Raw genomic sequence first — 16,248 nt, forward strand, 5'->3', positions numbered from 1 at the left:
GCAGGCTGGGCAGGGCCACCACGAAGCCGAGGTACTCACACGCACACACAACACAGATAACACACAGCCTGCTGTGTGACACAGACATCATACAATACACACAGTCTGTGTGACACAGACAACAGACACGTACATGACATGCTAGGAGAAAACACACACTCCTCGCCGACATCACTCACAGACCTCACACCCTGACATTTCCTCCATCTGGTGGCTCCGTCCGTCTGCAGAGATGAGAGTTGTCGTGGACGCTGTCCTGGTCGCTTCTTTCCTCGCTGCCACAGGTAAGATACATGCATATTCACCAGATGATACAGCAGTGTAGGCCTGAGCTGTGTGCATCAGCGCTGCTTCACAGGACCCCGCGCCGTGGATTCACCTCTTGGATGACGAGACTGGGCACCTCCGATCAGGGGCGCAACAAGACCGAGTTTGGGTGGGGAGGGGGCTAACACTCCCAGGCAGGGCTGGCCCTACCACGGGTCCCGCACGGTGTAACAGTCTTTTTTGGCACCCCCCGCCCCCCCCCCCATTTCCTCCTTCTCCATGAATTCCCTTGCTACCACTCACCAAGGCACCTCGGGCCCGATTCACAGAACTAATTTAAGACAAAATCCTAAACTTTCTACCGTTTTGGTATTCAAATTTGGGATTTTTCTCAGTTTATTAGTAGTAAAGTTAGGACTCCTAACTTTAGGACTCCTAAATGCCTTCTGTGAATACCGAAAGTCTTAAAATTAGGATTTTTCTCAGTTTAGGAGTAGTAAAGTTAAAGTTAGGAGTCCTAACTATACTACTCCTAAACTGAGAAAAATCCTAATTTTAAGACTTTCGGTATTCACAGAAGGCATTTAGGAGTCCTAAAGTTAGGACTCCTAACTTCTGTGAATACCGAAATGAGTAAGTGCCTTCTGTGAATACCAAAATGGTAGTAAATTTAGGATTTTGTCTTAAATTAGTTCTGTGCCCCTCGTCTCTCTATAGCACCTTTCTGACAAACATTTCCTTTTTTTATAGTGCTACTCGTAGTTTACTCACACTCAGTTATGTGATCTGCGTGGTACACGTTCTTTGTAGCAGGCACATTAACCCTCTGCACTGTGTGGGTGGCAGGAGTGCCAATATGAGTCCAGGGTGAGCGATGCGACTATGTGTGAGTAGGGTAAGAGGAGTAACTGCAGGGTGAGGTATAGGGTGAACAGCGCACGTGCATTGTGAGTCCAGAGAGATCACTGTGAGTGCACGGCGAGCGATGTGACAGTGTGAGAGTAGGGTAGGAGGAGTGACTGCAGGGTGAGTGAGGTGAACTTATGAATTTGGGTGCCGATGTAAGTGCAGAGTGGGACCAATGAATGCATGGTTAGTGACGGGCTTGTTTGAGTGAGATTGCAGATTGAGCAGTGAGGGGGACAGGTGAGTGAAGTGTCACATGAGTACAGGGTGAGTAGTGTGCTTCTGCCAATGCTGTAGTGCAGCATTGGCAGTACTTTCGTTGTGTTAACTATATATTGACTTGGCCTTGCTGCCTTTAAGTCAAAACCCAAGGTTGTTCCTATGATAATTAAAGAGAACAAAGACAGAAAAGTCACATTACAAATGAATACATACTTTGTTATCTATAAACCTATTTAGTTTCAAAACAATGTCTTTGCAGGCTCTTTAAACAACACATGGCTGGCATTTTTCTTTTGGCAACCCTACTTTATGTTCCTTTTCATGAAATGCATTCTCATATTTAGGCAGTAAATGTAAAATACAAATGTAAGGAATAGGCACAGTTGGGGCCCAGGGGGTACTGGAACCAGAAAAAAAACTAAGCCTCTGTAACCAGTTTACAAAGGTATGTAAATATACAAATGGTCTTTAAAGACCTTTGAAAAACTGGGGCGTGCTGGAGATAAGACTCTAGACACAGCCCAGCGATGCCCCAACAGCACACTCACTGACCTCGGCCCCACAACACTCTGATCTCACTTCAAAAGCAGCAAATAAACATCGCCGCACTTCCAGGCCGTCTTCATTTACATGCACTCCTGGGAACCCATCCACGGCCCCCGGGGGGGCGTGCCCCACAGTTTGAAGACCTCTGTTCTACCACCTACGTAAACACTGCCATGCCCACTACGGACTGGTTTAGCTGAAGTGAGGGCCATAGGTATATCTATTTCCCCTTAGTTTCACACTCATCCACTCATGACAATAGGCCCTCTTGACTCCCTAGAACCTGGGGACACAAACTAATAAAGGGAAAAGGGGTTCTCTACAGCGATAAAAGTTAAAATAACGCAGGGGCATATTAGCAAGGGCTGGCGATATAATTATTGCCGCTTTAGCATCCGTTTTCGGGCGATAAGCAGCGATAATTATATCGCAATATCATCATTCTTTGATGTAGAGCCAGTTTTTTCACAGACTCGCCTCGCATCGCTAATGAGATGCAAAGAAGGCATGGCTGTGAAAACAACACATGAAAATATCGTGAAGGCAGCTTCGCGATATTAACAAGGAGGTGCAGCGATAGAAAAAATCGCGCTACCTCGGCCTTAACGCTGGAATTTAATGTCTGTTAAATTCCAGACTAAGGCATGGTAATAATGGTAGGTGGATTATGCTGATACGACCACAGGGTCGTCTCAGCAATGTTATCGTTTTTTTCCATGGAACATCGCTGGAAAACCAGCGATGTTCCTTGGTAAACACCGCTATCGCCGAAATATTATCGCCATAGTGCTATGTATTGTTAATATAGCGTTTTCCTGGCGATAATTTTCAGCGATTGCCGGCGATAATATTTCTACCGCTATGTGGGGCCAGCGATAATTATTGCTGGCCCTTGTTAATATGCCCCATAATTGTTCAAAGATGAATTATTGCGTATCATCGGAAAACAGACAATGGACCCCATTTATATGTTGGTGAATGTGTCTCAACCATCGAGAATTGGCGTTCCACCCACCCACCGCCAGAACAGCTCGAAAGACCTCATTTGTATGTTGGCGGTTTGACGGGCTTAACCCCCACTATCTCCATCACATGCAGACTCCTCCGTCAGGAAAGTAAAAGCCGAAAAGCAGCTGACCGAGGCATTACAGCCACAACTGTGCCCACCCAATCACGATGTTGCTTACTGTTAGCATAACCATGGTGGCTAAACCTCCACACCATAGCTGGTGGATTCAAACCTATAAAAAGGTGAAAGATTACTTTTTCAACCTTATCGAACCAACTTTTGAAGATGAAGCTGATGTTCCAAGGCGAGCTTACCCGCTCCCCGAAAAGGATGATGACCCACTGTTGGAGAGTAGGATCTGCTTCACATGGGTGCCCCCACTTTTTGCTGGTATTTCACTGTTTTTCGACCTTAGTCTGGCTGTATCCCTGCTAATCAGGACCACAGCCTAGCTGCTTCCTCTCTAAAATGGTTTGCATGTACATTAGGTACGTATCTAATTGGATTCTGCAGTGCCTTATAAGCCCCTAGTATATGGTATACTATGTACCTAGGGCATAGGTACCTCAGAGGCCTACCAAGGGCTGCAGCATGTATTATGCCACCCCTGGTAAGCACTCCAAAATGGCACCACAGGTCTGCTACTGCAACCTGGGTAAGGGTGTGCTTGCACCCCTTACAGTGGTATCGGCTACCTATATCCACATATATATATATACAGACACATATAAACCTATAAGTCACTCCTTACAATCCTGAAGGCAGAGTGCTTGGTTTTGTGTGAGAGGGTGCCCAAGCATGAGCTGAGCCCCTCTGCAGCTTTCGGAAATACTTCCTTATGGCTGTTCTGTGCCATACCATATACTCTTGGCGACAGGGGTAGCAGTCCACCCTTCTAGAGGGAGAGACATGTTCACACTGGTCAAACCCGATAGGACTTTCCTGAGCCCTGGCATCACAAAATGGATGCCTCTGCCACAGACATGGGTCTGGCCTCCTGCTGCTGACCAAAACTCCGGCAGGGGAGGCCTGGACAATAGGTTTCCTGTAGAAGGGAGGTGCAACCAATTCCCAAGACAGGCAGATGTGTATTGGGGCTGGGCGGGAGCCCCCTCTGGTGCTTTGAAGTCCTACACTGGGGGCACGTATGCTGTCCCTGTGCATAGTCCAGTTCAAACCAGTTGCAGGGGCTACCTGCCCCTGCTCTGGCGTGAAACTGGACAAAGGAAATGGGTGTAACCACCCCTCTTTCCAAACCCTCCCATAGGTGGGTCCCTAGAGTATGTCCAACCCCCAAACTTAGTATAAGTAGGGAAACCCAGTCCTTGTGACTTTAGATTACCCTGGACGAAACTCTGCAACATATATCCTGGGCCTTCGACTTTCTATTTCGACTAGAAGATGGAAGAAATCTCCCTTGGGGTCAAGGAGTGACTCCCCTGCTTGGCAGGCACCAGAGAAGCAACTAACCGGTCTGCATCGCTGAAGCTCCCGCCGGACGCCGAAGTCTTTGCATCACCAGAGGTGGATTTCCAGACTTCCCCGAGGCTACCCAGAGTCCACAGCAAAGCTGAGGCCCGTTGTTATCGTGGGTGACGTGGAACCGTGACCCCTGGTGTTAGACCTGGCACCATTGGCGTGGGTCTCCCTTCCATTTTTCGCTGCTGTCTCCTCTGTTTTTTGCTGGTAATAGATGCTCTGGGCGCTGTGCCACTGCCATTCAGTGCCACAGCGTGAATGCTCCCTGTGTAAAGATGACATGTGAATTGGTATATCCATGATTGGCTTATTTGGTTTACCTGTTAGTCCCTAGAAGCGTGGCCTGTGTGTGCCCAGGGCTGGTAAAACAAATGCTGCTAGTGGGCCTGCAGCACTGGTTTGCGCCACCCACAGAAGCAGCTTGTAAAGTGTGTCTCAAACCTGCCACTACAGTGTCTGTGTGCAGTCTAGACTGCCATCTTGGCTGTGAAGTACACCCACTTCCCAGCCCCTGAACCTTCCCTTGGCATCATGTAAGCCACCCCTATGGTAGGGTGCATTGTATGTGTAAGGTAGGACATGCTCTGATGTGTGTAGCATGTCCTGGTAGTGAATTACACCCAATTTCGTTTTTCACTACTGTAAGGCTACCTGTTCTCCATAGGCCAGAATGGGAGGTTTGGCTATTACATTATATAGTCCTAACTGACCCATAGAACATGGCAGAAAAACAAATTTAGTATCCCTGAGCTCAGAATATTTAAAATACATCTTTTAGTGAAGTTTATTTTTATATTCTGTGTTTGAAAATACCACTTTTAGAAAGTAGGTATTTTCTTGCCTAAGCCTTCCAGTGTGCTCTGCTGTTATGTGTATTGGCTGTCTGGTTTTGAAGGGACAGGGCAGGCCGAGTCAGACCTGGGTTGAATAGAGAGATCTGCATTGGAGTATGGGGAGGGGTAGCTCCTGGACCTGAACAGGGCTGTGCCTGGCAAGGTGAATGCTGGCTCCATCTCCCACTGTGCGTCTGATGGCAGACCCCCTCTTTCTGAAAGGAAGGATGCAGCCTGGTAAACAAAGTGCTCCAGGGCTGGGCAGAACTGGTTCTGGCTGGGTTCAGTGACTTGTAGCTTCTGAGAACAAAGACTTTTGGGGTATAAAAATATCTGTGCTGAAATCCCTACATTTTGTATTGCTCCTGGACAACAAGAAGAACCTCTGTCCGTGTAACTGAAGGAATCTGCAGGAGAGGACTGTGCTTGTGTGCTGTTTCTGGGACTGGCCTGCAGTGGTTACTACTGGACTTGGAAGAAGAGGAAAAGGACTTTGAAGGAACTTTTATTCTTGCTACAGCAATCACCCAAGGGCTAGAAGAGAGCTAGCCTCCACCACCAGCCTCCTGTTTCCTCCCAGCAAGGATTTCTATCTGCAGGTGAGGCTCCTGTGAGTTCCAGGGCCTCTAGTTCTACTGTGGAGAAGAGAGTGCTGAAAATCGTCGCTAACGCCCGTTAGCGAGCCGCCGCAGCTGAAGAGCGTAAGGAAAATCATCGCGCTGCTGCTGCTGAGTGCTCGCTACTGGAGATCATCGCATCACACGTTTGCGGGCTGCCAAATGCTCGCTAACCCGAAGATTATCGCATTGCATGTTTGCGGGCCTCAAAGTGCTCGCTAACCAAAGATCATCGCATCGAGTTCATCGCTTCACGATATCGCAGCGCGGACGCCGAGCGTTCGCCATTTTCATCGCATCGCATCAGGATCATCGCTCCCTCGCGGAGCGCCATTTCTTTTCATCGCAACAAGATCGCATACGCAACAGGCTCGGCGCATCATCCTCCCTTCGTGGCAAGGATTTCATCGCATCGCCGGCTTAGCGTATAGAAGTTTGTCGCCTTGTCCTGCACACAAATCAGCGCATCATCCTCCCTTGCGGCAAGGATTCAAAGCATCGCTGGTTAGCGTAAGGAAAATCATCGCTACAACGACTTAGCGACATTTTGGTTGCTTTGCTACAGAATCCAGGTATCTTGTGAGTAAAAGGGTCGCAGAGACCACTGCCTTGAACTGAACTCCTCTTTGCAGACCTTGAACTATTTTTGCAGCCTTTCAAGAGTAACCCTATTTTCTAGTATTGTGGATTTTTAATGTTATTGGTCTTGTGTTAAGTCAATATATAAAGATACTTATTTTTTATAACTACTTGTGTGGTGTCCCTTTGTAGTGTTCTTCACTGTGTTACTGTGTATGGTCATAAATGCTTCACACACTGCCTCTGAGAGAAGCATAACTGATCGTGCTACGTTACCACAGGGTTGAGCAGGGGTTATCAGAGGGTGTAGCCTGCTTACTCTGACTTAGGAAGAAGGGTCCCTACTTGGACAGTGGCCAGCCATTGCCAACTAGAGACCCCCATCTCTAGCATTGGTGGCAGCGGTGGGATCTGGACTTGCATTTATGATCGCATACAGCAATTATAGTGTACACTACTAGTGAGTGCAGACCATAACATAACCACGTACGTTTTTGAGGTTTTGATTCTATTTTTGATTGCTATTGCCAGTTATTGCTACAATGGGCAAGCCCAGATCCAATGAGTCTGAGGATCTCTCCTGGGAAGAAGAGAAGTTAGAAACCTACAATGCCAAGCAGCTCAAATATTTTTGCAAACGCTTCACAGTCCCTATCACAGGTCTCACTAGAAGGGAAGAGTATTACAAGGCGCTGAAGGCCCGGTTAGAAGCCAGGGATGCCCCTAGGAATATGGAAGAGCCTGTGGAGGGGGAAGAGAATGCAGGAGAGCAGCAGGATGAAGTGGTAGATTTGGTAGGAGATAAAGCAGTTTCCAGCCCGGGCACTAGTGTGTCCTCAAGGGGTCTGACTCCAGAAGAGATGGAGGACAGGGAGAGAGATAGGCGGCATAATATGGAGATGGCTAAGCTTAAAATGGATGGTCAGAGGGACCTAGAGAATAAGAAGCTAAAATTTGAAATGATGAAAGTGAAACTTGAGCATGAGAGAATTTTGAGGGAGTTGGAGATTAAAGCAAAGAGTATAGAGATCTCCCCCTCTGGTGGCAGCATACCAGTAGTGCATACTGAGAGTAGAGTGTATATACCCAAAGAGGTTATTAAGGATTTCCATAAAAGTGAAGATATTGGGCAATGGTTTGCCGCTTATGAATTAGCTATGGTGTCCCACCGGGTCCCTGAGAAGGATTGGGGAGCGGGGTTGTGGGGACGCTTTGTGAGTGAGGGCAGGGATACCTTGTTGGGCCTGCCCCCAGAAAGTAGAATGGTTTATGCCTAAATGAAAGAAGCTTTGATTACCCGCTATGGTTTGACCCCTGAAATGTACAGGCAGAGATTTGGAACCTGCAAGAACCTAGAGGGTACCACGTGGGTTGAATATGTGTCTTTTGTTTGCAGAGCAATGGAGCGCTGGGTAAAAGGTAGCAAAGTAGAAACTTTTGAGCAACTTTATGATTTGATTGCATGGGAGCATTTATCTAGTAATTGTTTTCCTGAGCTACGCCAGCACCTGATTGATTGCAAGCTAACTTACCCTAGGAAGCTTGCTGAGGAGGCGGACCGCTGGGTGAGCACCCGGGTTCGCAAGGGTCCAGTGGGAGACTTCGCCAAAGGTGGGCAGGGTCCCCAGCAGAGAGGTGGGGGGACAGGGGTAAACCAAGGGAGTTCCACAGAGGGCCCCAAAGTAATTCCCAAGGGAACCAAGCAGTGGTGTCCCAGCCTCCCCAGGATAAGAAGCCAGTGCCCCAACAGGTAGGCCTGTTCAGAGGGGGCCCCTTACTTGTTTTAAGTGTGGCCAAGTGGGCCACAGGTACTTTGATCCACAGTGTCCCCAAAGGGATGCTCCTGCACCACCCCGTGCAACACCCCGCCAGCTTGCTAGTGTAGCCCTGGGAGGGGAGGAGATGGGTGCCCAAGGTAGGTGGGATCCCGTAGAATTTACCCTTGTCTCGCTAGGAGACTTTGAGATGGTCCCTAAGTCTGCACTGCCTGATAACACTAAAAAGTACAGGCAGTGGGTGACCATCAATGGCCATAGAGTGGAGGCTCTAAGGGACACAGGAGTCAGTGTAACTGCTGTCAGCTCCCGGTTGGTGTACAAAGAGCAGGTTGTTCCCCATGCATTCTACCCAGTAGTGTCAGCAGACAACTCAGAGAGCCAATGTGAGGTGGCTCAGGTTCCCTTTGAGTGGGGGGGGTCTCAGGAACTCTTCAGGTGGCTGTGAGGCCCGCCATGCCTATAGACTGTCTGTTGGGCAATGATTTAGAGAACTCCCCGTGGGCTATGGTGGAGAGGAAATCTCACTTGGAGATGTTGGGTCTGCCTGAGTGGGCGTGTGCTACCACTCAGTCCATGGCAGCCAAGGAGGGTGTTGAGAAAGACCTGGAGCCTGAGAGTATGGCCCAGGTCCCTGCCTTAGAGAGAAGGGGCAGGGGGTGCGGGAAGCCAGCCCCCTTAGTTCCCACGGCCCAGGAGGGAGCAGACCCTGAGGGGGATGCCCTGGAGCCTACCGGGGAGCAGAGTGCCAACCTGGGGGACCTGCCTGAGATGACCCATTGGCAGCAGGAAGGAGGGCCCACCAGGGAGGAGTTCTGTGAGCAGCAAAGAGTTTGCCCTTCTCTTGAGGGTATGCGACGACAGGCTGCAGCCCAGGCAGCAGGTAACATGTCTGGTTCACATCTGATTTATTGGGAGAACAGTCTCCTGTATAGCGAGCCTAAGGCTGCTGAGCCGGGGTCAGCCCGTGTGCTGGTGGTACCCGAGTGCTTCAGAGCCTTCCTACTGGTATTGGCTCATGACATTCCATTGGCAGGACATCTGGGGCAGACCAAGACCTTTGAGAGGCTGGCAACCCACTTGTATTGGCCCCAGATGCGCAAGAGCTCAGATACTTATTGCAGAACCTGTGAGACTTGCCAGGCAAGTGGGAAGAGTGGGGGGAAGATCAGGGCCCCACTCCAGCCCTTTCCAGTTGTTAGTACCCCATTTGAGCGAGTGGGCATTGACATTGTGGGGCCTCTGGATCCCAAGACAGCCATGGGCGACAGGTACATCCTGATCTTGGTGGACCATGCCACCGGGTACCCTGAAGCCATCCCGCTCAGAACAGTGACGGCCCCCGTGGTTGGACGTGCACTGATGGGGATCTTCTCCCATGTGGGGTTCACCAGAGAGGTGGTGTCTGACAGGGAAACCAACTTCATCTCCCAGTATATGAAGTCTCTGTGGAAGGAGTGTGGGGTAACTTATAAGTTCACCACTCCTTACCACCCCCAAGATAATGGTCTGGTTGAAAGGTTCAACCAGACCTTGAAGGGCATGATCATGGGCCTAGAAGAGCCCCTGAGGTGTAAGTGGGACGTCCTCTTGCCATGCCTGTTGTTTGCATACCGTGAGGTGACACAGAAGTCCTTAGGTTTCAGTCCCTTTGAACTGCTCTATGGCCATCCGGTAAGAGGGCCTCTGAGTCTTGTCAAGGAAGGCTGGGAGCAATCTCCCAGGAAACCTCCCAAGATGTATTTAGCTACATGTTGGCCTTTAGGAACCAGACTCGGCGTTTCAGAAAAATTGCAAGAGGCAAATCTGGAAGCCAGCCAGGAGGAGATGAAACATTGGCACGACCAGAATGCCACTCTGGTCGAGTTTCAACCTGGTTAGAAGGTTTGGGTACTGGCCCCAGTGGAGCCTTGTGCGCTTCAAGATAAGTGGACCGGTCCATTTGAGGTGGTGGAGCGCAAAAGTCCAGTTACCTACTTGGTGGACTTTAAGTCTCCCCGGAACCCCTTGCGCGTCCTGTATGTGAACCGCCTGAAGCCCCACTTTGAGAGGTCTGAAGTGGGCATGCTTCTTGCCACAGATGCTGGAATGGAGGAGGAGAGTGAGCCTCTTCCTGACCTCCTCTGTGCAGGAGAGAAGGATGGGTCAGTGGAGCGTGTGGTCCTCTCCACCACACTGATCCCAGAGCAGCAGAGAGATTGTCACCAGCTGTTGGGGCAATTTTCTGATTTGTTTTCCCTGGTGCCTAGTGTCACTGATTGGTGTGTCCATGAGGTCGACACCGGGGACAGTCCTCCTGTCAAGCACAAGCCTTACAGAGTGACTGACAGGGTCAGGGCCTACATTAAGGAGGAGGTCTCCAAAATGTTTGCCCTAGGGGTGATTGAGTCCTCTAGCAGCCGTTGGTCCAGCCCCGTGGTCTTGGTACCAAAAGCTGCAGCGCCTGGTGACACTCCTGAACTTAGGTTCTGTGTGGACTACCGAGGTCTCAATGCGGTCACGAGGACTGACGCGCACCCCATCCCCAGAGTTGATGAGCTCATAGATCGGTTAGGGGCTGCCCGATACCTCAGCAAGTTTGATCTAATGTCTGGGTACTGGCAGATCACCTTAACTGATGGGGCAAAGGAGAGGTCAGCATTCTCCACACCAGATGGGCACTACCAGTTCCGTGTGATGCCCTTTGGGATGAAGAATGCCCCTGCCACCTTTCAGAGGTTGGTCAACCAAGTGTTGGCTGGGCTGGAGGATTTCAGTGCCGCCTACCTGGATGACATTGCAGTGTTTAGTTCCTTCTGGGAGGACCACTTGCACCACCTCTGGGAAGTGTTGATGGTGCTGCACAGAGCAGGCCCCACAATCAAGTCCAGTAAGTGCCAGATTGGGCAGGGTTCTGTGGTGTACTTGGGACACCAGGTGGGGAGTGGCCAGGTGGCACCCCTGCAGCCCAAGATTGAAACCATCCTGGCTTGGGAGCCCCCAAGGACCCAGACCCAGGTGAGGGCCTTCTAAGGACTCACAGGTTACTACAGGAGGTTTGTCAAGGGGTATGGCAACATTGTTGCACCCTTGACTGAGCTGACTTCCAAGAAGTGGCCAAAGATTGTGAACTGGACTGACACCTGTCAGAAAGCTTTTGATGCCCTCAATACTGCCATGTGTACAGTACCCGTACTCCAGGCGCCCAATTTTGCTAAGGAATTTATTGTCCAGACAGACGCTTCAGAGCATGGGGGGGGGGCTGTTCTGTCACAGATGAATGAGGAGGGACTAGACCAACCTGTAGCCTTCATCAGTAGGAGGCTACTACCACGGGAACAGAGGTGGAGTGTAATTGAGCGGGAAGCATTTGCTGTGGTCTGGGCGTTGAAGAAGCTGAGACCATACCTGTTTGGGACTCACTTCCGGGTTCAGACAGACCACAGGCCCCTCAGATGGTTGAAGCAGATGAGAGGTGAGAATCCCAAGTTGTTGAGGTGGTCCATTTCCCTACAGGGTATGGACTTCACGGTGGAACATTGCCCTGGTACAGAACACGCCAATGCTGATGGTCTGTCCAGATTGTTCCGTCTTAGTGATGAGAACTTCCAAGGGGATGGGTAGTTTTCCCCACATTTCAGGTGAAGGGGACGCGTGTTAGACCTGGCACCATTGACGTGGGTCTCCCTTCCATTTTTCGCTGTTGTCTCCTCTGTTTTTGCTGGTAATAGATGCTCTGGGCGCAGTGCCACTGCCATTCAGTCCCACAGCGCGAATGCTCCCTGTGTAAAGATGACATGTGAATTGGTATATCCATGATTGGCTTATTTGGTTTACCTGTTAGTCCCTAGAAGCGTGGCCTGTGTGTGCCCAGGGTTGGTAAACCAAATGCTGCTAGTGGGCCTGCAGCGCTGGTTTGCGCCACCCACAGAAGCAGCTTGTAAAGTGTGTCTCAGACCTGCCACTGCAGTGTCTGTGTACAGTCTAGGACTGCCATCTTGGCTGTGAAGTACACCCACTTCCCAGCCCCTGAACCTTCCCTTGGCATCATGTAAGCCACCCCTATGGTAGGATGCATTGTATGTGTAAGGTAGGGCATGCTCTGATGTGTGTAGCATATCCTGGTAGTGAATTACACCCAATTTCGTTTTTCACTACTGTAAGGCTACCTGTTCTCTATAGGCCAGACTGAGAGGTTTGGCTATTACATTCTAAAGTCCTAACTGACCCATAGAACATGGTAGAAAAACGAATTTAGTATGTCTGAGCTCAGAATATTAAAACACATCTTTTAGTGAAGATTATTTGTATGTTCTGTGTTTTAAAATACCACTTTTAGAAAGTAGGTACTTTCTTGCCTAAACCTTCCAGTGTGCTCTGCTGTTATGTGTATTGGCTGTCTGGTTTTGGAGGGTTGAATAGAGAGATCTGCCTTGGAGTGAGGGGAGGGGTAGCTCCTGCACTTGAATAGGGCTGTGCTTGGCAAGGTGAATGCTGGCTCCACCTCCCACTGTGCGTCTGAGGGCAGACCCCCTCTTTCTGAAAGGAAGGACGCAGCCTGGTAAACAAAGTGCTCCAGGGCTGGGCAGAACTGGTTGTGGCTGGGTTCTGTGACTTGTAGCTTCTGAGAACAAAGACTTTTGGGGTATAAATATCTGTGCTGAAACCCCTACAATTTGTATTGCCCCTGGATCTCAAGACCAACCTCTGTCCGTGGAACTGAAGAAAGCTGAAGGAGATGACTGTCCTGGTGTTGTGTGCTGTTCCCTGGATTGTCCTGCAGTAGTTTTCAATGGACTGGAAAAAGGAGGGAAAAGGAGCTGTAAGAGAACTTTTTAATCTTGAACCTGCAATCACCCAAGGGCTAGAGAGAGAACTAGCCCCCTGACTGAAGTCTCAGGACCAGTAGACTTCATTGTCGTCGCTAAGGCCTGTTAGCGAGCCGCCGCAGCCGAGGAGCGTGAAGAAAATCATCGCATCGCTGCCGCTGAGAGCTTGCTGGCCTGATCATCGCCCGGCACGTTTGTGGGCCTAAAAAGTATCGCTACAGCTACGGAGCGTCAAGAAAACCATTGCATCGCTGCCGCTGAAGGTTTGCTGAAGGCTCGCTGGCCTGATCCCCGCCCTGCTCGGTTGCGGGCCCCAAAATTGTCGCTAACCCCCGTTAGCGAGCGGCCGTGACCAAGAGCGTGAGGAAAAACATTACTAACCCGCCGGAGCGGCATTTCTTGTGGATTATTTGACAACATCTCAGAACTGTGAGTAAAAAGTGTCGCAGAGACCATTGCCCTGAACTGAGCTTTACCTTCCCCATTGGAACTATTTTTGCAGCAGCCAGAGAGAATTATTTTTGTACAGTATTGTGGTTTCCTCGTTATTTGGGCTTGTGATAAGCCTCTATATAAAGATAACTATTTTTTGATAACTACCTGTGTTATGTCCCTTTGTAGTGTTCCTCACTGTATTTACTGTGTATGATCATCAACACTTTACACACTGCCTCGGAGATTAGCCTAACTGCTCGTGCTACATTACAAAAGGGTGGAGCAGGGGTTGTCAAGGGGGTGCAGCCCTTCACTCTGACTTAGAAAGAAGGGTCCCTGCTTGGACAGTGGCCATCCACTGGCAACCAGAGACCCCCATTTCTAACACAATTATATACTATTGTAGTTAAGCTGACAGGATATTGCTTGTTGCTTGAATGGGCTGAAAATGCCTACAAACGCTAGACCAATTCCAGACAAACAGAAGTAACCTCATTGTAATGTAAAGATAGATGTATCCTCAAATATCTATTTTAAGCAACATTGCAACGTAGTTGTAAGGCAAGTTCACATAATTTCAAATTAATAACCCATAATAATGGAGCATGCACAAACTGTCACTGTAGTAAAATACAAATACATTTGGGCCATGTGTCTGTGTTCACCAAACATGTTTCATAAATAAGACTTTTAATAAACTTTGAGAAATGTATCTCAAGAATTTTAATTACAAAAAATAATAATTGGCAAACAGAAAATAAAACAACAGAAAGACAATTCACAGCTGTGGTAGTTTGCATACCCGCTGGAATACTTCCCTCCTAGGTCTATGGTACATAATATGCCCTCCTCGTAAAGAGGCGTATGCTACTCCCTGGGCAGCTGGAAGCCATCACCTCAAATAATCATTGGTTCCATTTTTTGGGAGTTTGGGAAGATTAGTGGTGGTATGGGAGGGAGGAGGAAGGGCGTATGAGGTTGGTCTAGTGGGTGTTTGCGAGGTAGAGGGCATTGTAATGGTTGCTGTTGTTTTGGAACTGTTTGTGCATTGCTGTGATGTTGAGTGTGTGTCCGAAGTCTTTGGCTGATGTGTGGCTGTGGATTTGGATGTGTGTTTGGGTGTGTGCTGTACTGTGGAGAGTTTGGATTTGTGTGAAGGTGTGCTTTCTGTGGATATAGTAGCTTTGGATGTGTGTTTATGAGGCGTAGCTTGTTTGGGTGATTATGTGTGTTTAGCTGAGGTTTCAGTGATGGTCGAGGGTGTGGCAGTGGATGAGTTTGAGCTGGTTATTGAGGGTTTGTTTGTGTATGAAAGTGTGGTGACAGTTGAGGTTGTGGTGGTGGTTCAGGGTGCGGTGGTAGTTGAGGGTGCGAGCCAGAGTACTGATATTATTGAAGGATGTATATACGTATGTGAGTCCTTATGTATTGTGGATGTTATGTTATGCTATGCTATGCTATGATATGTTATGTTATGTTCTGCTATGTTGTGTTATGCTTTGTTATGTTATGCAGATTTGTAAAGCGCACACTATGACTTGGGAGTGTATTCTGTGGCTGAGCAGGTGTGAATCAAGGCACACTTAGGGTCTAGTAGGACTGATTGTAAAGCCACGTCTTTTGCTTCTTGTAGAACTCAGGAAGTGGGGATGACGCTCTGAGCAGCGGCAGGTCGTTCCATGCTTCAGCAGTGATGTAGGAGAAGGGAAATAGGAGTCTGGATGACCAGAGGTGTCTGGAAGGTTTGTGAAAGCAGAGGCAATTGTTGAGGTATGCTGGGTCAGTGTTGTTTGGTGCCTTGAAAGTGTGGGTGAGGAGTTTTAATTGTGCTGGTTTGTTAATGGGGAGACAGTGGAGCTCCTTCAAGTGTGGTGTGATGTGAGTGCAGCATGGGAGGTGGGAGTGATTCTGGCTACCAAGTTCTCAATGGGCTGCAGCCATCTGGGGAGTTTTTTGTTGGTCCAGGCATATAGGATGTTTCCGTAGTCCAGCATGCTTGTAACCAGGGCATGCGTGACAGTTTCCCGGGTGCTGATTGTGATTTATTTGAAAATCTTCCTCAGCATCTTCAGGGTATGAAAGCATGAGATTGTGACGGCACTGGCTTGGACAGTCATGTTTGCTGTTGATGATGATCTTGAGGTTTGTGGCGTGAGTGGTAATGGTGGTGGGTGTCGGTCCTAGCTCTGTTGACCACTAGGCAGAGTCGCTGTGATTTGCTCACAATTTCGGTCTTGTTGATGTTCAGCTTTAAACAATTAGTATTCATCTAGTAGGCATTTTCAGTCATGCAAGCACTGAACTTGATCTAGGCACTGGTCATCTTGTCCATCAAGGGGAGAATACGTATCCTGCTGTCAGCGTAGAATAGGATGTTGATAGAGTTAGAGAGGTTGATGTTGGCTAGAGGGATCATGTATGCATTGTGTTGAAGAGTGTCAGGATTAGGGAGGATCCTTGGGTAAATCTGAGATGAGGTCATGGGCGTCCAAGGTGTACAGTACCAGTCTGACAGATTTGATCCTTCCATTTAAGTAGGATCAATCCATTAGAGTGCATTTCTTTGGATTCTGATATTGAGTAGGTGTTGGATGAGGTTAGGGTGACTGTGTCAAATGCTGTAGAAAGGTCCAGGAGGTGGAGCGAAACTGTGTCTCTTCTGAACAAAGTCATGCAGATGGAAGCAATGTAGGTAGATTCCATGCTGTGTTTGGGTCTAATACCAGACTGAGTGATGTCAAGGATTTGGTGATCATATTCGGTGAGGTGTCT

The 16,248-nt window shown here is 48.9% G+C and overlaps 1 protein-coding gene across 2 annotated transcripts in view; it reads left to right on the plus strand.

Annotated features, from left to right (window-relative positions):
* The window catches only part of LOC146830203 (uncharacterized), a 191,604-nt gene that overhangs the window by 54,101 nt on the left and 121,255 nt on the right, over window positions 1-16,248 (plus strand). Inside the window, exon 1 of one of the 2 annotated variants that reach the window (XM_085604033.1) lies at window positions 22-284. The exons of the other annotated variant lie outside the window; for it this stretch is intronic. Coding sequence (XP_085460159.1) covers window positions 233-284 — 52 coding nt within the window. The 5' untranslated portion in view covers window positions 22-232. Of the gene's footprint in view, window positions 1-21; window positions 285-16,248 lie in introns of those variants that run through there. 2 annotated transcript variants of the gene reach the window in all.

Source organism: Triturus cristatus, chromosome 5_1 (genome assembly GCF_964204655.1).
Source record: "Triturus cristatus chromosome 5_1, aTriCri1.1, whole genome shotgun sequence".
In the NCBI taxonomy this organism is placed as follows: Eukaryota; Metazoa; Chordata; class Amphibia; order Caudata; family Salamandridae; genus Triturus; species Triturus cristatus.